Source organism: Eucalyptus grandis, chromosome 3 (assembly GCF_016545825.1).
Source record: "Eucalyptus grandis isolate ANBG69807.140 chromosome 3, ASM1654582v1, whole genome shotgun sequence".
Classification (NCBI taxonomy): Eukaryota; Viridiplantae; Streptophyta; class Magnoliopsida; order Myrtales; family Myrtaceae; genus Eucalyptus; species Eucalyptus grandis.
The window spans coordinates 67,385,827-67,411,098 of NC_052614.1; the positions used below are offsets into that span (position 1 = coordinate 67,385,827).

At 35.6% G+C, this 25,272-nt stretch overlaps 1 protein-coding gene across 1 annotated transcript; it reads left to right on the plus strand.

Annotated features, from left to right (window-relative positions):
• The first annotated feature begins 1,759 nt into the window (after positions 1–1,759).
• On the plus strand, positions 1,760–6,614 carry LOC104438532 (protein NRT1/ PTR FAMILY 6.2). The gene is made up of 6 exons (XM_010051695.3): positions 1,760–1,921; positions 2,014–2,116; positions 3,676–3,893; positions 4,517–5,058; positions 5,268–5,611; positions 5,806–6,614. Exons 1-6 carry the CDS (start codon positions 1,919–1,921, stop codon positions 6,336–6,338), a joined length of 1,743 nt encoding a protein of 580 aa, XP_010049997.2. The 5' UTR covers positions 1,760–1,918; the 3' UTR covers positions 6,339–6,614.
• Positions 6,615–25,272: the final 18,658 nt, after the last annotated feature.

The window sequence follows — 25,272 nt, forward strand, 5'->3', positions numbered from 1 at the left end:
GCTTTGACTTTTTCAAAGATGGTTTTCACTAAGATGGAACGGGGCTTGCATACAAATCTCACTTGATAAGGAGAAGGTAAAGCCGTGGGATACATGGCATTATGTAGATACGTTGAATCGGCAATTCCAATACCGTCGGCATTAACAATTAATTAGTACGAGGGAAAGAAGAATCTTCAAAGTTGATGGAGAGGGCTTGGGAGAAATTTGTGAAAGTGGACGATGGATACGAAGATAGTAACATTGATTTAGGAATTGTGCAATCATGAGTAATATTGAATCAATGGCCCGTTAAAGTTTCTACCAAAGAAGAGGAGATAGTCATGTGAGAGTGACATTATGAAAGACACTGAGCCAATTTGAGTGGCTTGCAATTTTATTAATCTTGTTCATCTAATATATACCACCCATTTTATTCTCTATGCCGACCTTGATCAAGTTCATATAAAAATATATATTTAGGTAATTTTCCCTGGCTCACTCTCCATTACAAGTTACAGTTCTCACATCCCCTACTAGGTTCCTGGGACTATAGCTATAATTGATTGACGCATTTAATATGGCCACAAAAATAGGAAATTCATCGTACGATCCTTTTGTCCTCGATCCGCTTTTGTAAATGGGGGCCGATCTCTGAAACGTTCTAGCTTCTTCAAAGCTAATGAAGGGTCAACGATACAGTCAACTTCGGTTCAATTGACCGGTCCATCGGGTTTAGCTCTAATTGAACTGGGTCAACGTCGGATTTGACCAATTCTTGACCACTCCAGTTGTTCAGTAAAAACCGGATCGGACCCGTGGGCTGATGAAACCCTTGATAAGTACTTCCATGTGGAGAAAGGGAGAGAGCCTCCCTTCCTATATTGCATATGGCTACACAAATGCACGTTTCTGGTTTTAGTCATCAAGAATCACCGAGAAATGTCTCTAGAAGTCCCAAATTCTATGTACATCATTCAATAAAAGTCATTCAATGAGCACAATCAGACCTCGAAAATTTTCAAGAAAACTCAATCAAGTCATTTCAGTAAATAACGACAAATAATAACTCTCATGATATTCTAATATTACAAACGTATTAGCCTAGAATAACACCACTAAACAAAAGTCCAAGACTTGGTTGCAAGAGAAGATTTGAGATTCGATTGGACGAATTGAAAAAAAAAACTAAAATATAATTATGTTCTGTATATATATTTTATGACTTTTTTTTGGAGTATTTTTCTCCAAAAAAACTCATTTCTATTTCTATGGTACAAAACGAGCTCCGCTTAGAGTCGCACAGACTCGGCCACCTTTGGTGGGGTAACAAAACCACTACAAAAGCTCCCCCTCCAGAGAGTACGTACAGACTGTGGTTCACCATCTCCATCCTTGGCCAAAACTTCAGCATAACTCGCACCGCAAAAAGATAGAAAACGAATGGGAGCTCTGTTACAATTCCATGTTCAAGATTCCCCTTGTTTCTTCTCCATCTCTGAGATACATCCTCCTCAATCGCCATCACCTTTTTCAAGTAATGAATAAATTAATAAGCAAATCTCCCCACTTTTGAATGCTGTACCCAATATCGCCTTGCAAAAAACCCTAAAAAAAGTTGTTTACAAATCCGCTAATCCCTACTCCCTAGAAGCTTCCCCTCAAAAGAGATCGTGATTAATATAATCCCTACCTTTATGAGGAGCGACAAGCAATGATCTGTCTCAATTCCTCAGTGAAGGGCCACCTATCCTTTTTCTTTTTTTCCTTTTGGAAGGGGGTGAACATGTGCTGAGAGAGTCCGATCCTCTCTTTGCCTATAAAAGGACAAAGCTCCCGAGGATGTTTGTGAAAGTGCGCGCAAACAGGACAAGAACCAAAACCAATTCCTCTTGTTCTGGTGTCTTTCAGTCCATTCTAGCCCTATCAACTTTTTGCAATGGTGGGTGAAGCGATCCCTCCTTGATTCTCATAGACTTTCGTCATCCAACTATGAAAAGAACGATAGAAATCCTTAACAGTTACACTTTTCAGGAGGAGAAGATGAGTTGGGCAATTTCGGATGCTGTGGACTACAAAGGGTTCCCTGCAGACAGGTCCAAAACGGGTGGTTGGGTTCCTGCTGCTCTCATTCTTGGTCTGCCCTTTTACTCCCCACTTTTTATTCTCGTGTATGCACGTATCATCCCTAAAATGCATATATCCAAGGAACTGGAGACGATTCACGCACACCTTGACACAGCGCACGAAAAATCGGTGGGACTTGTCACATGGCATACGAAGTTCCAGTCCACACACACTTTCTTAGTGATGATGTAGTATAGGATTGAGCCGCGTCGTTTTCCTTTATGAGTAGGAGGGATGAGATCACGCTCACTGGATATTTGCAGATATTCTGCTGATATTGGTGCGATAATTCATGAGTGGCTTCAGGATTTCATCTCTGATTCCTCCCTGTTGTTTCAGCTTTTTAAGATGTCCTATATATTTATTTTCATGTGATTCTCATATTAGTTTATTCTATTAGTTATCCTTTCTTTTGCTCTTCTCGTTCTTCATTCAACTTGGGCTAGGTTTCTCCCTTCTATAAAAACGAGATTTTCTAAGTTTCATTTTTTATTTTTACTTTCATTCGGTTATAAATGTTGGTTGAGTATGATGTGCATAACAAGTGAAAGATGGATAACGCATAGAAGGCAGATTATTTATGAACTACCCTAACCCTGAATGAATTTACAATTTATTTGGTTCCCCTAGTGGAATAAGACTGCAATAATTGATAACAGAACCGTAATAACTATTAAGCTATTTGGTTTATGTAGGGCAATACTTTATATACTGTTTGATTTCATTTATAGGGGATAAGTTTACTAGAAGTATCAAAAGTTGTATATGACGCTCACTTTAGTGCCAAAAATTCTTTTTGGATCACTTAAGTGTTACTTTTTTTTTTTTAAATGATCACTTAAGTGTCAACTCCGATTTGAGTTGCTGAAAATCTGATGTGGGTATATTTTATTAATTTTTCAATCTTATGTGGCTCACCAACATGCCTAGTCAGTAAATAACCCCTAAATGACGTCATTTAAAAGCTGTGAATAGTGATCATTTAAATGCTAAATTTAATTTAAAGTGATCACCTTAGTGCCAATCATTAATAAGTGATCTTTTTAGTGCCAACCATGCCATGTGGAAATGCCATGTGGACTAGAGTTTTTAAAAAATTTGCCAAGTCATATTATAATTTTAATTACAAATGCCACGTAATCAATCTAGTCGGAATTCCTTGTCATTGGCACTTAGGTGATCTTTTTTTTTTTTTTTATTTGGCGCTTAAGTAAGCTGGCAAAAACTTTTAGCACTAAAGTAAGTGCCGTACACAATTTTTGACACTTCTGGTGAACATATCCACATTTATAGCATATCCAATGAGAGGATGATATCATTAGAATTCCCAAAATACTCCAAAAAGTCATAACTATTAGGAATATAATAATTATCACTTTAATTCAAGAGTTTAGTATTCCGTATATCAACTATCTATCTTTCAATTATATTTATGATTATTACACAATTTAACCATATAACAAATGTATTTTTATAAGGATTATCACTTTAAATCACGAGTGCAATACCCATACTTATCAAGATGTCATCATTTTGATGTATAATTTATTTGAGATCATTGAATAACAGGGATAGAGATATGTGAGAGGCTGTCAACAATGGGAATAGCTGTGAATCTAGTGACGTATTTGGGCGGGACCATGCACTTGCCGAGCTCAACCTCGGCCAACATCGTCACCGACTTCATGGGCACCTCCTTCCTGCTCTGCTTGCTCGGCGGCTTCCTCGCTGACTCCTTTCTTGGCCGATATAGGACCATCGCCATCTTCACCCTCATCCAAACTTTGGTAGGTCTCAATTTGATTTTTACATGCACAACCATCGCAATTGCCTATCTGTCTAGCTTGCTTTTATCCCAGTTCAGGTTCATTCGTCTTCAGTGTAGGTCCACAGCATACATTTAACTCCAAATTTAGGTCAATGGGTGAAATCTTAGGGATGGATAGCAAACGGGTTTTCAAAATTGGTTTGTAAAGCAATGCGATAAATTATGAATGGACACTTAAATAGGTCGGTACATACAAATAATCAATTAGTATCCAGCATGTCACCTTATCATCAGTTGGTTTTATAAACCGGTCTCTAGCCCTCAAGTATACTTATGAATTTGTAAACATTTAATTGCATTTATCTTGCTTCCAAACCCTAAGATTCTCAGCCTGCCTTTATTTTAAATATAACTATCGTCAAGTTATATACCCAGAAATTACAATATTTCTTGATAGTTCTTTTCTCATCTTTTTTTTTCACTTTTTCCCTAAAGTCATCGGTAACCTTTATTTTAAATATAACTATCATCAAGTTATATACCCAGAAATTACAATATTCTCGATGGCTCTTATTTTTTTTTAATTTTTTCCCTAAAGTCATCGATAACCTTTATTGTGGTACCCACACAAATTATCTACAGGGCACGGCCACGCTAGCTCTATCAGCAAAGCTCCCCCGGCTTCGCCCACCTCCGTGCCTACCTGACCGCCCATGCGAGCAGGCAGATGGGCTCCAGATGGGGATCCTCTACTTGGCCCTCTACCTTGTGGCCCTTGGCACCGGCGGCCTCAAGTCGAGCGTCTCGGGCTTTGGGACGGACCAGTTCGACGACAAGGACGAAAAGGAAAAGGCCCAGATGGCCTATTTCTTCAACCGGTTCTTCCTCTTCATCAGCATGGGAACCCTGACTGCCGTCACCGTGCTCGTGTACGTGCAGGACGAGGTCGGCCGGAGCATTTCCTACGGGGCGTGCTCGGTCGCGATGCTCATCGCGATCCTCGTGTTCTTGTCGGGGACGAGGAGGTATAGGTACAAGAAGTGTTTGGGGAGTCCCATTGTGCAGATAATGCAAGTTGTGGCGGCTTCGATTAAGAAGAGGAGCTTGGAGGTTCCGTATGATGTTGGGTGCCTGTACGAGGATGGTCCTGAAGGCTCTAGGATTCATCACACTGATCAATTTCAGTACGTGTTCATGCTCTCAGTTGTTGTTTGTCTCTCTTTAGCTATTTTTCTTATCTTGCATACCTGACATCAAGCATGCGAAGCTTTACTCTTTCCCCTTCTAAAGAAAGGAGAGATGTTGCTGAGACAACAACCTTACATCCATTGAATCATGTTATTTTTATGATCATATCAAAATATCCAACCCCTTATCTTTGTCTCGATTACAGGTGCCTGGACAAGGCAGCGATTGTCGCTGAAGGTGACTTCATGAAAGACGGTCATAATTCCGCACCAAATCCATGGAAGCTGTGCTCGCTGACAAGAGTGGAGGAAGTGAAGATGATGATAAGATTGCTTCCGGTTTGGGCCACGACGATCATATTCTGGACGACATACGCACAGATGATCACGTTCTCGGTGGAGCAAGCTTCGACCATGGAAAGGTCCATTGGGACCTTTCAAATTCCAGCCGGCTCACTCACCGTGTTCTTCGTGGCAGCTATTATGATCACTCTTGCTGTTTATGACCGGTTTATCATGCCTTTTTGGAAGAAATGGAAAGGAAAACCAGGTATATACACATACACATTGCAATTGCATGAGTCATAGGTACACGTGATATTTCTGTTCCCTTCTAGTAATGTTGGTTCATGTAGCATTATTGAGAGGTGATCATCAGAATAGGAACATTTTTGCAAACGTTATTAACTTTGTTTAACATGCAAAAAGTTTAAATCTGTCAATGCTAAGCATTTCTCAATACAGGTTTCTCCAATCTACAAAGAATTGCAATCGGACTAGTTCTTTCGACTTTAGGAATGGCAGCTGCCGCAATAACTGAGCGCAAGAGACTGTCAGTCGCCGTATCGGTTGGCCGCACTACCACCACCCTGCCAGTGAGCGTGTTCCTACTGATCCCACAATTCTTCTTGGTAGGCTCCGGCGAGGCTTTCATATACACGGGCCAGCTTGACTTCTTCATAACTCAATCGCCCAAGGGCATGAAGACCATGAGCACTGGGCTCTTCCTGACGACTTTATCACTAGGCTTCTTCGTCAGTAGCTTCCTGGTCTCTATCGTGAAGAAGGCAACGGGCACCGATGCTGGACAAGGATGGTTGGCCGATAACATCAATTATGGGAGGCTCGATTGCTTCTACGGATTGCTAACGCTCCTGAGCCTAGTAAATTTCGTTGCGTATCTTGTCTGTGCAGCTTGGTGCAAGCCACAAAACCTTAAACCTACGATGCAGAAGGAAAAGATTGGCAACGGGTCATCCATGGAGGAGAAAGTTTGATGCGGGCTTAAGTTTATGAGGGATTGGAATGTCAATAATCACGTGGGAAACTGGATTCGAGCGTGTTGATGTTCATTAGGGAAAAGTGAGATTGGGGTGGATATACCTTTCACTTGTAATTTTGATTGGTCATGGAATAGTTTGGATTTCCCCTATGTTGCCTTTTCTTTTTCTGTAGGTGAGTACTCTGGTTTCCCATACTTATACATGTTTCATATGTTTTGCCCCATTCATCGAATGTATTGAAATAAATGACATTTTGGCAAATTAAGTCCACCTTCTCGATCCAATCAAGACAAGCCATCCAAAATAGGACTAAAAGAATTGCAACGACTTATTATATAATTGGATCACTATCATCTATATGCTCGGATTTTCTCAGGGAGAATATCAATACTTCCTTACATTATAGAGGTCCAATTGAAATGCCTTTTTTTTGTTATCCTAATTGCTTATATAAACAACTCTGCTAATTACCCTTTAGCCAATTGAAATACAGGATAGAAGGATAGAACTCATTGCATGTCATCACGGGTCGTATTATCTTCCATGCTCTATTGAAATAAGTCGAAACATATATGAAGTCACTCGAGGAACATTTGCATAAAAATTCCTTTTTCGCCTTTGCTTCTTTGGACTTCAAACTCCATACATATATAAAGTGCAGTATGGTGGCAGGCCCCTTTCAAAAGAGACAAGTATAGAGTGGTCCCAGAGTGATATTTCCATGAGGGAAAAAGATGCATATGAGCCCAACTTTGACAATTTGACTTGTTTGACTTCAAGTCAAGCCTCTTTCATTGATCTCTAGTCATGGAGGGGTCCCATCTTATTCTTTTAATCCACGCATTTGCAAAAAGCCCAATGCCCACGAGGTTAGCCCAGCACATTAGCTTAAGCAGGGTAGGAGAGGACCTAGTCGAGTCATTATGAAGCGAAATTGTGAAAGTTTTATTTCGACTGTTCAAGCTTATAGCTCGTCACATGCAACGTCATCAGTTGAAATGATGCACAACTAAAAAGGCCGCGTCGCATTGAGTATGAGCTGGCTCTGATGTACGGCTTCGTACTTTGGATGGTTCGTGCTTGTTCAGTACCGCACGCGACGTCGATTGAGGATATGACTCGTGACTATGATCGCAAGATCTTAGTTGTACCCAAAGCTTCAACATAATAGCTTCTATTAGGGTTTCTTTTCCCAATTTTGAGGTCTACGTGAATGATCATAACACAAAAGTGGTCGACTACTTATTTTCTTTGTGTGGCCAACTTGAGAAAGGTATGAAGGCCCAAAAGAAATTAAAAAGAGAAAGCACAACGACCAGCCTTATTCAGTGATTGATACGATATACCATGCAATGTCTTGAATATTTTGGAGAAATTGTCCAATCAATTTTTAATCTATTGTACAAATACCAATTTAATCAACTTTTCAACCTTGCCAAAGAGCAAATATTGCTCAAAAAATCCTTATGGGTTTTTTATTTGATGGGTCAAGTTAGGTTTGTCCGTCCATGTTGGACCAAACCCAGCCAATAAAAGAAGAGCTCATGATAGAGGAAGAGCGATTATTTTTTCAGTAAAAATTAACTGCTATATATAAAAAGAAAAGGAACAAGGGGAATGTAAAGAATTGAGAAGAACAAAACTATAAGGGCTTCAATCAATTTCTCTGAGATTGTAACAAGTATTTAATCTGTGACAAACAAGATATGTCTATTTTCGTGACATGCAATTTAATTGGTGTTACATGTTCCATGGGCACACTTTCGCGTTTCTTTTCGATATTCAATCAATCATATCAATTCGTTTTTCAGGAATCCATTTCCTACATTAGTATTAGAGTGATGTTGTTCATGTTTCTCAATCATTGTTAATGTTTATAATTTTTTTTTGTCGAAATTTTGAGAAATGTTGCCATCAGATGCCTGGGGACGAAAATCCAGACACCCGTATACTATTTGCCCCTCTTTTAAATTTTTTCCATAAATCAAAATTTAACTTTGATAGTATAAGGTCGTAGTTCTTGTCGAAACAAGAAAAACGACGGATGGCACGCCACCGGGGGCCGTCAAACGCGTCCCTATGCCTGATCGAAAAGAGCAAGCATTGTCTGCACGTGCAACGTGCGCCGCACGCGTGCGGCAACTGCACGCACGTGAGCTACACACGCATAGTGTGATTTTACGCTTTTGCCCCTATTTTATTTGTATTATTACCGTTTTGCCCTTATATGTTGTTTTTATGTTTATGCCCTTGTTTTTGTCAATATTACTATTTTGCCCCTCGCTGACCCAACTAACCCACTGACCCAACCCAATCATATGTTGATTGGCGTTGATCGTTAGTTGACTGGCATTGATTGACCGTCAACCGTTAACCAAAAAAAAAAAGTGTTTTTCAATTTTATTTATTGTAGATTATACGTAATCCCTTTTGTTTTGCATTTGTTGCTAGAGGAATGATGTGTTATGTATGCATGCCTATATTCCCATGAATAAACGAACAAAAGGCAAAACTTGAAAGGCTAAAAATAAAATTAGCTAATTATCGGTAGAATGACGGTGATATAATGTCACACATGGTCAAGGTCAACCATATGATACATGGAATCATCTGAAATTGTTATTTTATGCCGGATTTTTAGAATGTGCTAGCCATAATGAACAATCTTCCATCAAAATGACAAGTAATGTTAGATCGCCTATAGGAGGTCAACATGGTCCCAGATTATAAAAAGCTTGTAGTGACTTTTGTGAGAGAATATTATAAAATTGAGGTAACAAAGACTTCAATCCTTAAGTAGAGTGTCACCTGATGCAGAATGAATGCTCCTTGGAGGAGCCATAAGAGCTCTCCGAAGGTCTTTCTGTGATTGCTCAATGTGCGTTTAGAATTCTTAGAGGAATTTACTAAGAGATTAGGAGAGACTTTCTCAGTTTATGAGATAAATGAGTATCTTTGAATATATTTATTATTTTTTCTTAAATTGGTTTGAGATGTTTTATATGTAAATATTCTTTCTATGTTGATGTTGATATGTTTCCTCTGAATATATTACTACATGTAAATGGCATGTTTACTTAATGAAAGTTCAATGTTATCTACTGTTGTAAATTATTATGTTAATTTACAATTATTTGTGAGAAGTTCAAGAAAATTTTAGCGACTTGGTGAACTTATTTTTGCATAAATGATTATATTAATGATAATTTCAAGTTAGGATTTTTAGATAATAATTGGAAACAAAGTGACCTTTCGACTCTAAAGCTTTGTTTGATCTTATTCATTAATATGATTAGTTTGTGCAAAATAGATGCATAAATGATAATCATTAATAATTTGTGAATATAAGTGTGATATGTTCAAAACCAATGACTTCGGTAACTAAGAACATAATTGCTAAGTTGAATAAATGAGAAAAACTGAACGGTGATAATTATTAAATATGTCATATGAAAATCCAATATGTGCCAGAAGAGTAAGAAGCACTAGAAGCTCTTAACTTGGTTATAGAATAGCCTAAAGATGGGAATACTGCACAACACAAATGAGATAAGGAGGCATTTGCTATATGGAAGAAAAAAAAAAACTTACTCAATCACATTGCTAAGTAGCATGGAGAATAATGTCGTGTGAGAGTTTAGGCGTTTTGAGAATGTCAAAGAAATGTGGGAAGTATTGACAGCGAGATTTGATCATACATCAATGACCAAGCTAAAATAACTTACTATAAGATTTAACTCTTATAAGGAATCTCATAGTCAAATCATAAAACAACACTTAAGAAAGATGTCAAACATGATTAATGAGTTGAAGGATACTGACTACATTTTGACTGACGAGCAGCAAATGTAGGTAGTGATCTATTATTTACCTCATAGTTAGGAGCATATGAATGTACAATTGACCCTCAATGAGAACATTAAAACATTTGAGGATGTAATGTGTCATCTTAAGCTAGAAGATGATCGTCTCCTAGCAGCTAAGCTATAAACTTAAATTTATTATGCTGGTTCTAGATCACAAGGAGGTTCGAGTTCCAAGTGCAAGTGTCCTAATTCGTTCAAAAGGTGGAAATGTAAGGGAGCGAGCTCTTCAAGAAAGAAACTAAGAATTGACCAACATGAGAGGGGAAAGCTTCATCAAGTAAAGAAGTTATCAAGGGTGAAGTGTTATAACTGTGGCAAGAATGGTCACTATGCTCGTAACTATTGCGAGCCAAAGAATGTAAACACCTATTGTGTTCTTGATAACTAACATTAAGCAAAATATAGCAAATGTGATTGAGTAAGTTTTGACAGCGAGATTTGTCTTGTGTTCACACAAGATTATGTATCAAATTATGTATTCTTAACCGAATCTAATCATGTGTGGACTATAGATTCTGAAGCAACAGACCATATAGTGAAGAATATAGAATCTTTTGTGAAATTTCGACGAGTACCGATTAGAACAAAATGAATCTTTATAAGAAACAATTTTAGAGCTGAAGTAAAAAGAGATTGGCACCTGCCAATTAAATATATGTGTAATGGATGCACTTTGTTTTTACATAATGTATTATATGCTTCGAAGATTCCTCGAAACTCAGTATTTGTGTTAATGTTGGTTAAACTTAGTTTCTATTTAAACTTCCATAATAATTGTGTAAATTTGTATTTGGATACAAACTACTATGATTGTTATGATTTTCCGAATGGTTTTATTGCCTTGGATGTTGACTATGGTAATAACAATAATTGTTATTCCCTCTTTACGTCTTTTAATTCATATGATAATTATGTGAATGTGCAGCATGCTATATATGGTCATATTAGCCAACATCATATTAATAGACTAATTAAAGAGAGCTTGTTGAACAATTTTGAAAAAGGCAAATGGCCTATATATAAGCATTGCCTAGTGGGAAAATAACAATAAAACCATTTGGAAAAGGTAAAATAGCTGAATTTGTTTTACAATTAATCTATTCTAACATTTGTGGTCCAATGAATGCGAGAGGAATGCATAGGGTTGTTTATTTCATCACGTTTATAGATTATTATACTTGATATAGACATGTCTATTTGATATCTCTTAAATCTGAAACATTGAGTTGTTTTAAGAAGTTTATGAGCTTGGTAAAAAATCAATTAGATTATAAAATAAAAGTATTAAGATCCGATCAAGGTCAAAAATATTTATTTTATGAGTTTAAAAATTTATGTGATGAAAAATGAATAGAAAAACGGTTGTCTATTTTCTATATTTCTTAACATAATGGTGTTGTGAAAAGGAAAAACAGAACCGTACTGAAAATGGTTAGATCCATGATGACGCATGCTAACTTACCTATCACCTCTTGAGGTGATACTTCATTAACTGGTGCCTACATACTTAACTGTTTGCCTTTCTGTCATGACCTTCCTGAAGGTAAATTACCCAAAAGAAAGCTAATGAATTACTAAGTTTGAAAACTTAGTACGGACCCCCCCCCCCAAAGTCCTACCAATCGCAACTTGACACTAAGAAGTTAATCCATTTAAATGTGCAATTATACTCAATTTGGAGCCGCTACTAACCAATTAGAGTTGATTAGAAACCCAAATAAAGTATAGGAGAATACTTTACTTTTGCGAACCAGAGATTTAATAAGTCCGGGACATGGTTACGCTAGATTAATCTAATGCCCTTTCGATACATTTTTATTTTAATTTCAAAAATATTTTTGCTAGCAGTCTTGATTAAATTTAACCTAAGCTACTAACATGCAAAGGGTGGTCATGTGAATGCACAATCAATAAAATAACATTCATTAAACCGAAGTGATAAATTGTAAGAAATTATAACTAACATTAAGCAAAATAAACTACAAATTTGTTATGGTTTACTCTCTAAAAACTTATAAAAAAAAACTTATTAAAAATGCATGCCCTAAACATGTTTTTAAATGGCATGACACCTATTTTTAATTTTTTAATTTTAATTATATACAATCTTAATCTAAATTTAATATGCATGAGTTTGACCTTTATGTTTTCATTTTTATAAATGACTTAATAATTTTTATTGAAAAGAAAGTGACATAATGATGCAACGCTAATCTTTTGGCATTTTCTTTTTTTAGATATTTATTAAAAAAAAAACTACATGATGGGAATGCTAAGACATTAAACCTAAAACGTATGACTCACTAACTAAAGCACAACATATGGCATGCATATTATGAAATCTATATGACCTAAATAATATTTTTTTTGTTCTTTTTTTGGTTTTATTAAAGGAAAATTATCTTGACATTATTCGAATCTTAAAAATCAAGGTGTGTTGCTTTAAACATGAAATGTGTATAGACCTAAATTCTAGATATGACATATGATGCATGATATGTGATGTGTACGTAACGATGAAGCATCGAAATATATGTCCTATTGATAATCCACTAATGCAAATCAATGACATATCATCTTAATGCGAATCACTTATGCAAAGCAATCAGTAAATTTGCCATGAAAAGTCGAAATAATAAAAAATCTAACCCGTCATCTCGCGGCTTAATTTTTTTATTATTATGGCTAAATATGACAAATTTCCTAATCGAATAACAATGAAATATGACAAAACAAATCAAGTCGGAATCACAAGCTAGGAAACCGAATATTTGAATTGAATTTAGTCTAAAAAGATTACCTAGTCCAGGGGACAGCTTTCTTGAGGGGGCGGTGGCAGGGCTTGATCAAAAATGAGCTATAGCTAAATGATATCAACAAGGCGCTGATCATTGATGGTATCAGTGATGCTATCATGATTGCCGGAGATCGTGGCAAAATAGGAACACCGGGGCTAATGACAAGATCATCTGATGAGGCAAAGGTCCATGGTTGGCTCACTAGAAGGCCCGCAGGAAATCGCCAAGAGTTAGATCGTGAACCGAGAACACCTAGACTCCCTTGGAAACGAGATTGAGATCCAATTTGGACACGTTGAGGGAATCACCGAGGCTAGGTTGGACAATCGTCAAGGATGTCGGTTTTTTCTCACAACGTGACTTTGAGAAAAAAGATTCACAACCTCTCTATGGCTACGTCAGCCTTTTCCTCTCACGAAAACCAATTCTCTCTCCACAAAGCTTCAACGAAACATCACCAACACCTTTTAAATTTCTCCCCCATGAAACCACATGAACCTTTTGCCAATTTCTTCCCACCCCCTCCCCTTGGCGACCAAATGAAAACCTTTCACTCCCTATTTATAGACAACAACAAAGTTTGTTTCGTAAGTGAAAATTTTCCAAGATAATTGCATATATTCACTCAATTACCAACAATCATCTTTCAAAGAGAGGGGGTACGCTCAACAAGAAAATGGTTCCAATATCTAAAATCTTGTGTGAAGATTTTCCAAGATAATTTAGTCAACCATTGAAGATCATCTTCTGAAAAGGCTCCATTATCCAAGATCTAAAATCTTTCGAGATCTCCCTCCACAACCAAATGTTTTATTTTATAGATTATTTCTTATCCTCTTTAAAAAAAATATAACAATTTTTTTAAAGATAAAGTTTAAATGTTATTGTTACCTAAATGTAAATGTTATGAAATGCTTAATGTAGTTTTATATGATGAACAAGTAAATAAAATAGTCAAAATTTAGGTGCAACACTTTCAAATCAGCTACTTCCACTTTATATAAGTTATGGATTGATAGAAAATCCGACTTAAATTTTTTTAAACCGTGGGGTTGTGTTGTCTATACTCACAAACCCTCTCACAAGTATGGAAAATTCGATCTTAGAGGCAAAAAGAGTATTTTTATAAAATACTAAAAACATTCAAAAAGGTATGTGTTTATAGGTGAGCAGGATAGTGAGAGTATAACTAAATTTGAATCACAAGATATTATTTTCTTAAAGTACGAATTCCTAAAAATGGCGAAATAGGTGAAGACTACTCCCTATTTGAAACCTTATATCAAGATAATGAACTTAATGGAGTTCGTCCAAATGGGAGCAAAGTGAGAAGTGGAAAATTAAATTCGACTCATTCTCAATTACAATCAATTGATGGGACAACATCGTTATTATCTAATCCGAGTGGCAGCATAATGGAAAATAATGTGCAAAGTATATAATCTCTCATATGGCAAACAAATCACAAAAATATTCACCGTCAACATTTTGATATTGAATGAGAAACTTTCATGGTTGCTCTACAAGATGAAGATGAGTTAAGGAATATAAATGAGGCTCTAAGTTGCCTTAATATGGAAAAATGGATGCGTGCAATGAAAGAGAAAATGGATTCAATGAAGTCAAATCATGTTTAGGAGTTGGTTGATCTTCCATTAGGATGCAAAGTCATTGGGAACAATTGGATACTCAAAATAAAGTGTAAAGTTGATGGCTCAATAGAGAGATATAAGGCTCGCCTTATAGCGAAAGGGTATAATCAACAGGAGTGAATTAATTATGAAGAAACATTTTCTCATGTAGTGAGATTTACCTTAATTCACATCATCTTGGTAATAGTGGCTAATATGGATCTTGAGTTACATCAAATGGATATAAAGATTGCTCTTCTCAATGAAGAATTAAAAAAATAAATTTATATAGGACAACTTGCTAGTTTCATTTCAAAAGGCGAAGAACAAAAGGTATGTCAACTTTTGAGATAAATATATGGCTTTAAGTAGTCATTGAGACAATAGTATATACGTTTTCATAATGCCATAATGACATATAATTTTAGAATGATTGATGAGGATCATTATGTATATATCAAAATATCCAAAAATCAATTTGTGAGCATATTATTATATATTGATGATATACTAATTGCCGTAAATAATATGGAGTTTGTAAATATTGTTAAGAGTTGATTATCTTCCAACTTTGAGATGAAAGACATGGGTGGGGCTGCATTCATTCTTGGAGTTAAGATTTTAAGGGATCATTCGAAAAGATCATTATCTCTTTCGCAAGAGACCTATATAAACAAGATTATTGAACGATTTCATATACGAGATTGTAACCTCATAGATTCTCCTATTGCAAAAGGTGAAATATTGAACCGTAGATTTTGTCTAAAGACTCGACAGGAGAAGGAACAAATGTAACTTGTTATTTATGCTAGTGTTGTTGGAAGCTTAATATACGCTATTGATGTGTAAAAGACCTGACATATGATTTGCAGTTGAAATGATAAATAGATACAAATCCAATCCGGGTGAAGTATATTGGAAAGCCGTTAAAGAAATACTAAAGTATCTTAAGGGAACTGCTAATTATATGCTGAGTTATCAAAGAAATGATCTGTGGCTTGAAGACTACTCAGATCTTGATTAGGGAAGAGATTTAGATGAAAAGTCTAGATTTGTTTCCTTACTCAATAATGGTAACATATCTTGTAACAGTAAGAGCCTTGTCTACAATGGAAACTAAGTTCGTGGCATTATCAATAGCAATACGAGAAAGTGTTTGACTTAAGAGATTTTTAGATCATTTGTGTGTTGTTAAAAATGTTGCAAACTCATTATTGGTTAATTGTGATAGCTAAGCAGCAATAGCATACACTAATAATCCAAAATATGATGATAAGACCAAACATATAGATACCAAATATAATTTTATCAAAGATAGATTTACATGAAAAAATATGAACTTACAGTACATATCTACGCATAGAATGATAGCAAGGAAACTAATACCTAGAGATGTGCTCTATAACCATATAAAATCACCAGGATTACATAGAGACTGATGTAGTAAATATTGTAATTTCCCTAAGTGTTAACATCTAATGAAGTTGTCTTTCATTATTAATGCCTATGCTTTTTGTTTAACATTCATGCATCTTAATGCTTAGTGCATCATATAAAATTGAAAAAAATATGTCGGACAAATAAGAGATTAACCCACTCTCTATGATAAATAAAGATGAAACGGTTTTTAAACTTATTATCTATATGATAATTGAGAGCTCAAGCTTAAAATATAGATAATCCCCTTAAATGAGTATTAAGATGAGAAAATAATATTTATTATGTCTAAAAGTGAAATAATCCATATATTTTACTTTATCTATCTTTGATCTCAAATATGAGTTCTAATGGATTTTTTGAGGGAGTAGATATGTAAACTCAAGTTAGACATTATATTTGTCTAAATTATCATCTGTATGGTGTTGAAATTGAAGACATACCTTTCATGGAAAATGAGTTAATATCAAATATTTATTTCATACTATATATGCATGAGACGATCAATAAGAGTGGCAAAAATTTTAAGAGTTTCAAGGAAAGAAGAAGATCGAGTTTGTAGAATCACATTATAGTTTTGTATTCACTAATCGACCACTTATGATTGTTTTTTAGATAATTATAATTTTGAATACAATATGTCATTATTAAAAAGAAATCAAAATAGATATAAATATGATCAATCGATATAAGGTTTGCATATTATATCTACTCAAAAATATAATGCTCATTTTGAACTGCTATATATTCATAAAAAATATATAGCAACGAACTCTCGAAATATGTTGGTCGCATAGATTATTTACTAGTATGAGCATTGTAGAGAGTTGAATAAAGAGTTTTGTTCGACTCATCATGTGCGAGTGGGAAATAATGGGTTTTTTATTTAATGGGCCAAGTCAGGTCCATCTGCCCATGTTGGGTCAAACCTGGCCCATAAAGGAAGAGTTCATGAGAGAGGAAGAGCGGTTATTTTTTCAATAAAAATTCACTAGTATATATAAAAAGAAAATGAACTATAAGGGCTTCAATCAATTCCTTTGAGATTGCAACGAATACTTAATCTGTAATAAATAAGGTATGTTTATCTTCGTGATATGATTTTTGAATGGTGTTACATATTCTCTGGGCACATTTCCCCGTTAGTTTTTGGTATTCGATCATTCGAGTATCGGTTCGTTTTTCAAGAATTTGTTTCCTACAAGTCCTAAACCTATCGTACATAATCAATTCAGTCTAAAATCTTTCAATTGTGCCAGATCAGCCCCAAACCTATTATTTGGCGGCTAATTTAGTCTTAAACCTCTCAATTATGTCAATTTAGTCATAAACAATTTGACAATTTGTTAATTTAATTATAGACATTTTAACGATTTGCCAACATAATCCCTCTAGTAAATTTTACTTGAAAATTCCAATATTATCCTATGTGGCACAACCGGTGTTGACATTGACAATTTTTATAAGTTTTTTTATAATTTATGATTATTCTTTCTTTCTTTTTCCCCTTTTCTTTTCTTTCTTTGTTTCCCTTTCTTTTCACATAGCCCTAGCGAGAAATGAGGGATAGCGAGGGCCACAGCACTTGCCAAATCTAAACAAGGGTTTGCAAGCCCTCACTAAGCCCTCACAGGCCACATAAGGCCATCGCAAGGGTCATTGGTCTAGTGGCTTTACTGGCCTATGTAAAAAGTAAAATAGATATATATATATATCAATAAAACATTTGGAATTCTTTAAAATTGCAAAATTATCGGTGTCAGCATCAATCACGCCATGTAGGATAGCCAATGCAGACTAGGCTATTACATCAATGGTTTCTGGTCAAAATTAGCCAAAAAGATCACATTATCAAATTGTTAAATGGTTTATGATTAAATTTGCAAATGGTCAAATAGATTGAATTGGTAAATCATCAAAAGATTTAGGAAAAATTGATACAATTGAAAATTTTAGGACTAAATTAACTATCATATAATAGATTTATGATATTTTGAACAATTTTCTCCTAATTTAATCCTAAATCTTTGGGCAAATTCCAATGTAGTTATTTCAGCCAATTTTTGCTGGAAATTGCCAATGTGACTTGTACTATATAAGATGGCAGGTGATAATAGAACCAAAAGATTACTTGGAGAAAAGTACGAAAAAAATTTATAAACCTATTATATTGGTACCAATTCGGTCACAAACCTTTCAAGTGGATCAATTTAGTCATAAATCTTTTTACATTAGTACCAATTCAATCATAAACATTTTCATTTGACCAATTTAGTCCTAAATCTTTTCATATTAATATTAATTCAATCCATCTAGTCAATTTTGGTGAGCCGGTGCTAACGTGGATGCCGGCCGATAGCCGAACGTGACATGGTAATTTTTAAATAATATTTTAATTTTTTGAATCTTTTAATTTTTCTTTTCTTTTTCTTTTTTCATTTTATTTTCCTTATTCTTCCTCCTCGAACTTTCCTTGCAGTGGCCAATGAGCCTCCAATGAGGCTCGTTGGCCATGGGCGAGGGCCGTGAAGCCCTCGCTAGCAGCCTTGCCCCGGGCCGCAGGCAAGGGCCGTGATTGTTGCCCGTGGCCAATGAGCCTCATCGGAGGCTTAGTGGCCACTGCAAGGAAAGTTAAAGGAGGAAGGAGAAGGAAAAGAAAATGAAAAGAAAAAAATTAATAAAAATTTTGAAAGAAATCAAAATTATTTTAAAATTACTACATCAGCATTCAGCCAACGGCCAACATCCATGTCAGCATTGGCCAGCCAAAATTGTCTAGATTAACTGAATTGATATCAATATGAAAAAGTTTATAACTAAATTGATCCAATTAAAAAGTTTAGAACTGAATTGATATCAATGTAAAAAGGTTTATGATTAAACTGATCCAATTGAAAATTTTAGAATTGAATTCGTATCAATACAACAAGTTTATGAGTTTTTTTATATTTTTTCTAACTATCTATAACTAAATTGGAAAAAATTGCAAAAATTTAAAATTGAATTAGCATCAGTTAATTTTTCCCATAACTTTGTAGCCTTCCATTTTTGTGCCAATATCAATCGAAACTAGACTAAATTAGTTCCTAAACATACTCCAACCAATTGATGTATATTTTTATACATTACATCAATAAAAGACCTGTTCAATGCAATACCTAGTCAGCCGTGTGTAAGAGTATGTAGAACACCAAGCCACTGGAACACTTTGGTGGTTAAAGAAAATAAAAATGGAGAAGAAGATGCTTGTATGGCAGGCACATCATGTGATCAATTAATTAGTATTATTCACAAAATTCAACTTGACCATAAACATCTCTCTCGCATCATCATCTAGACCGACGTATGTTAGATGTATGCCCTAAAGCTACCATGTAATAGTTACATATTAGAGATTTCAGTTGTACTATCATTATTATTATTTAATTAATAGCAGTGACGTATTAATTCAATTGTCCAATTATCTTATATTTACGAATGATTCCATAAGATCAGTTATAACTAGGCCTATTCTTAAGACGTTAAAAATATAAGTGATGGGTTCATAGTTAGACTGAATCTTTAAATCGTTCCCGGTCGATTGATTATTGAGTGGATATTAATAATCTTGTTGAGACCAGTGTGTTCTTAACTTCACCATTAAGTATTAGATACTTAAGGAAATAATGAGTCGCAAGTCATTGGGTATTGTGATACCTAAGTTAGAACATGAGTATTTGTATTAGAGAAGTTCACTTAACGTGACGCATATGGAACGATTAGCAACATGGAAGCTTTTAGCGTGGTCAATGTCTAATTGTTCATGCTTTGGTCTTGTGTAAATAAGACTTAGACCTGAGGCACAGTGTTAACTTGTGTGTCGAACAACTATGGTTCATAGGTGCACGTAATGCCGAGTCATTGATCCATCTTTATACCCGATGGTCATAGTTTGTTCATATACGAAGTTGCACGTGTACACAATATGAAATCTATCTCCTTGTTATATGCAAGGTATAATAATGATGTCATATGCGATCTAATTGTGACAATGCATTGAAATCCTCGACCAAGGCTGTAATCGAGAATAAATTGTTTAGGTCCTAAATAAAATGCATGTTAATTAGATTTATGCATATGATCAAATTGATGATTTGACAAATATTCCATGGTTTTTATTTGATCGGGACATAATAAGACAGAAGAATTTAATTATGCCATAACCAAAGCTAATAGGTTCATTATGTTCTTAAAACATTCATACTATCTGGGTAGTCATGACATATTGTTAGATGTCAATCATAACTTGTAGGACCAAAAGATTAATCGGGACAATTAATTCTTTTGGAAGTACTAATGTGTTAGTACAAGTCTTACTACTAGCTCAGTGATGAACCTAGGGATGTCACACACCATAAACAATTAAGATAACGTGAACAAGAGAGAAATAATGTTGCAAATGTGTTTACAATTATTGCAATCAAATTGAGTCGACCTGAAATTAAATTAAATGAGATTTAATTTAATTTGTATTATAGTCATGAGCCTACTTGCATATGATGCACACGCATGCCCAAAGTGAATATATGTTAATGTATTCCAAATACACACATAATGATTATGTCATTTTTATTTTTTTTAAAAAAAGGGGATTGATTAATTAATTAATTAATTATTTAATCAATGTGCACACGATCAGCAATTGTTGCTAACCATGTGCAATGCACATCACATGTGCATTTTTTAATAATAAAAATTAAAAAAAATGGGAAGCTTCGTGCATGATGGTCAGTAATCGTTGCTAATTGTGGGATGTTTTCCCACACGTAGCAATGGTTACTGATTGTCACCATCAGTAACCGTTGCTGATTCGAGAGGGCATTTTCAAATGCCGCATGAAGGAGAGCATAAAAAACGGTTGCTAAAAAGGAGAGAAACAAGCATGTGTTTTTGTATGTTGGTACGCGAGAAAGAAAAGGGATTCTCTCTCATTCAAGCCATGGCTATAACATCAATGAGATTGCTAGCACAATCATAGTAGTGGTTATCCGAAAGTTCTCTCTTCCATTCAACGTCCATTGATGGTGTGTATGAACTAAAGGTCCGACGTTTGTGGAGTTCGAACTGAAAAACATCCGAACCAATTCGTTTTAAGCGTGTTTCGAGATATAATTCATTTCACTCCTTTTTATATTCAGATTTTGATTCAAATGCACGAACAACGCCTTTAGAAAATCATGTATAGAAATATATCATTTTTGTTTCCGTTGTTTTTATGTTAATTTTCCTTACATGATTCATAAAACCCCAACAACGTCTACTCCGAAATATAAATAATAAAAACTATATAGTATAAAATTAAAGACCCCACTTTACCACCAGAAGAAGAGGAAAGAGGAGAGTATCATTTATTCATCGAACCGGTCTTTTATAGATGTCGCGTATAAAAATTGGAGATGAAAGACTTGGATGGAGGTCGACAAGACACTTAAATTAACACATAATGTGACAAGGCAGTCAATTACGTCGAAATCCAAACATAGTGGATTTGCGTTGAGCCTATATTTAACATGCATATTAGGTTTTTTTTTTTTCAATATATATGATGATTAATTATATTCATCACATCATTCAATTGAATGAGTTTATCTAATGTTTTTTCAATTTGACTATTCGTACAAATCTCTCTCAATGTATCTCTACGTAACAAACATAGAAAAACCAACTCTCTGATCCCAAGAAAAGATGAACTTTAGCCCAAGAAATGATATGATAATTCAAGCTCTAATTTACACGGGTTGAGCTCTTTCAAAAATTTGCTAAATAGGTACAATTGATGACTCCAAAATCAATGTAAGAGAACGTGATCTGTAACACATCACATGTCACGATCAATATGCGGAGAGAGGTTGTTACCTACCATTTCAGTTCTTTAAATCCCAAATAATTAAAGTGGATTGCCCATGATACTTGACTTTCTTCACCATTAAAATTCACAAATTAACACCATTTTTCTAAACATAGACTCAACTGATGGGTAAAACACATGAATTTGATCATTTATCGAGTGAGAAAATTGATTATGAAAATCAGTGAACAATATAAGACTGAAGGGCACCCAATGATTTTAGGCCATTTCATTCAACTCATTTTCCTCGAATTTTACACGGAAAATTTGAATATTTTTTCATTGGAGTCTCATAATTATGAAATCCACGTATTTTATACTGTTATTATTGTTACGTGATTCAATTCGCAAGACCTATTTCACGGGCAAAGGAAAATCAAAACTTTCACTACACAGTTTTTGGAGTGCAATGAAGAGTAAAAGAAAAAGAAAACTCTCATAACCCGAATTTCATTATTAGAATATTTAAATAATAAACCACATTTTCATCCAACGATTTAAGTTTTTAGAATTGTTGTGATCCTATCAAATTTCACATTTATATATATGCTCAACATCTTTCACAACCTCCATATATACACTAAAGCCTAGACAGAAAATACAAAAAAGTAACCATACTCAAGCCAACTCGGACCTTCGCAATTGGATCAGCACAAAATATGAAAGAGCTGATTAAACCACGATAAAACGGTTTTCACCTGTTTAATACTTGTCCCTCTAGTCTGCAATATAAAATTGCGTTCTATCACCCCAAAAGAAAAAATCTTCGTGATTGCTTCACTAGCTTCTACATCAAAGGAAACTTTTGTAGGTACAAACAGCTGAGGGACGCCTCTAAAATGGTGTTTAGAAGGCCTAAGCCTTGTCGATATCGTTGTTTACTAAGCATCACTTTGCCCATGTTGCAAGTGTAGGAAGTGAGACGCTCAAAATTGACTTCTAAAGCTAGAACATATCCTTCAATTGTTGAAGACCATGGCTTTTATTTTCCAGCCCAAATTACCCTAAGACCAAAATCATCAATCAAACCCAATGATCAATCACCAAAAGAAAGTTTGAAACAAATAATTTTGAAGATCTTAGTCCATTCAACCCACTTTATCAAGAAAATGACAGTCACAAAGATGCCCGGATAGAATGTGTGTGTGTGTGTGTGAGAGAGAGAGAGAGAGAGAGAGAGCAAAGGAAAAAGATAACCTGCTCTATTTTCTCCATGCATAAGGGTGATTTATATATATTAAACCATTTGATATTGTGAAAAAAGTTTATAATAGTGGGAGACTCTGTAGACTTGCGTCCTTTGAATAGTTACATGATTGATTACGCAGCCAGAGTTTTTGGTGGGAAAACGGAGAACAAAAGAGATATCATTGTTATATGGAATAAAGAGCAAAACCTAGAAAGGCATTCCATGATCTTGCTTCGTGGTTGGTCATGCAGAAATTGCAGGACAGGAACTAGAAGATATTGGTTTGGTGGGGGCAGGTACGCATGACGAAATATCTTTTAGTGTTGCAAAGTTTCTTCCCGCAAGGTAGGGAAACTGATAATGTAAATATGAATAGAGAGAGTTGAGTATAGTTTCAACAGCATTTTCACAAACATAAACTATCGGGTACACAGTGACGAAGTTTTGATGGTGGGTTGGATGTCCAGGACATGGAAATGGATCGTGGTAAAAAGCCATAGTAATAGCCCCACCTCTCCCGTGCATCAATTACATAATGAAATGACGTTCACTCTGTCTAAAACCTAGATAACCATATTCAAGCAGATGGGATTTAGTCGTGGGGGCAGCGATGGGACGACAACATCAAGCTGGTGGCGTTGGAAAGACAACGTCCGGCGGAGGAGATTGGTTCGGGCGACATCAAGGGACAGATGATCGGGCATATCATGGGAGACAGCAGATATGCGCCCCTTAAAAGTTTCTCGCATTCGATTAAGCATATCATTAGCTTTTTAGGCGTGTTTGTAGTTTTGTCATGGACCCTTTTAAAATCTGCTCTTCGCATCTCATCCAATAAACTAGAGAATGCAGAGTAAAGTTCTTGCAGAAGTGAATATTATAGAAAGGAAAAAAATAAATGAAGAGAATTTGCTAAGTGTTGGTCGGAAAGTTGAGAATGAAGTTTATGATTATCCTAGAAAATCACAATCACCTGTGCCTAACCCAAAAGACAGTTCGATGCGCGTCACGTACGGAGAATCGAATTTCACACCGAACGACTTTTTCCTTAATGGATCGATCAATTTGCAAGAAGACGCTGTTTAGACGTAGACGAGAAAAGAAAAAGTAACTTTACATTTAGAGGAATCAAGGGACGACAAAGCGGGAAGAGGTACAAAAGTGGAGCTAGATTATAAACATCAATCCTCGTGAGGATTCAAATAAAATGGACTTTATTAGGTTCGACCAAATTAGAGAACATTCGAACGGCTGAAAAATAGAAAAACCAAATCTCTAATCCCAAGCAATGACACCCTTTCTTAAAATCTTAAGATACTCATTTATCTCAAATATCAAATTTCAGAAGTCGAAGTAGGTTATGTGGAGGTAGAGGTGGAGCAGCTTTTTGGATTCTCAGTTCTCATGTCGTGTGTTGCCATAGTGCATGGCTGGTGGGCATGATTATCCCTGATATCCCGTCTGTCGATGCGTGCACAGGTGCATTCTTTTATTGCTCCCGCTCGTGCCAAATTCTGCAAAGGAAGTTACCTCATGCGCACGTCCAGTGTCCTGTCAGTGAACTCTCGACTCTCATTCGTGAGCCATAATTCAAGTGGGCAGGTCAATTCGCAATTTGGAGAATCTCGCCAACCGATTGATATAGTGGCTCCTCTTCTTTGAGCCAACTCCATTCGCTCATTACTGCCTTGCCCAGATAAATCTACTAATTATTGCCCTATTAACCTTGGTTCCATGCTTGGCCCATGGCATATAGGAACCTGTTGTTACGGTTGGCCAAGAAAAAGCTTTACTTTTCATGTGGGGTTAGTCACAAAGATGTTTCGGTTTTAATAATTTTGTAAGCCGCTCAAACGGTGAAATGAGTGTCAAGAGAGGATGGGCAGATTGCATGTGATTTCTTGGAACTTTGAAATCACAATAGACAACGGGAACTGTTCATCCAGATTGATTTGACGGTGTGAAAGGTGCCACAGATGCACGAATTCATTCGGATCCACCAATCCACACAGGGTTAACTGTGAAATATAGAGTAACCGTGCTTTCAAAATGTCATGTTTCTTGATCATTTCATAAAGGTCTAGTGACGTGGAAGCAGTCGTGAAGGGCAGTGGTGAGCC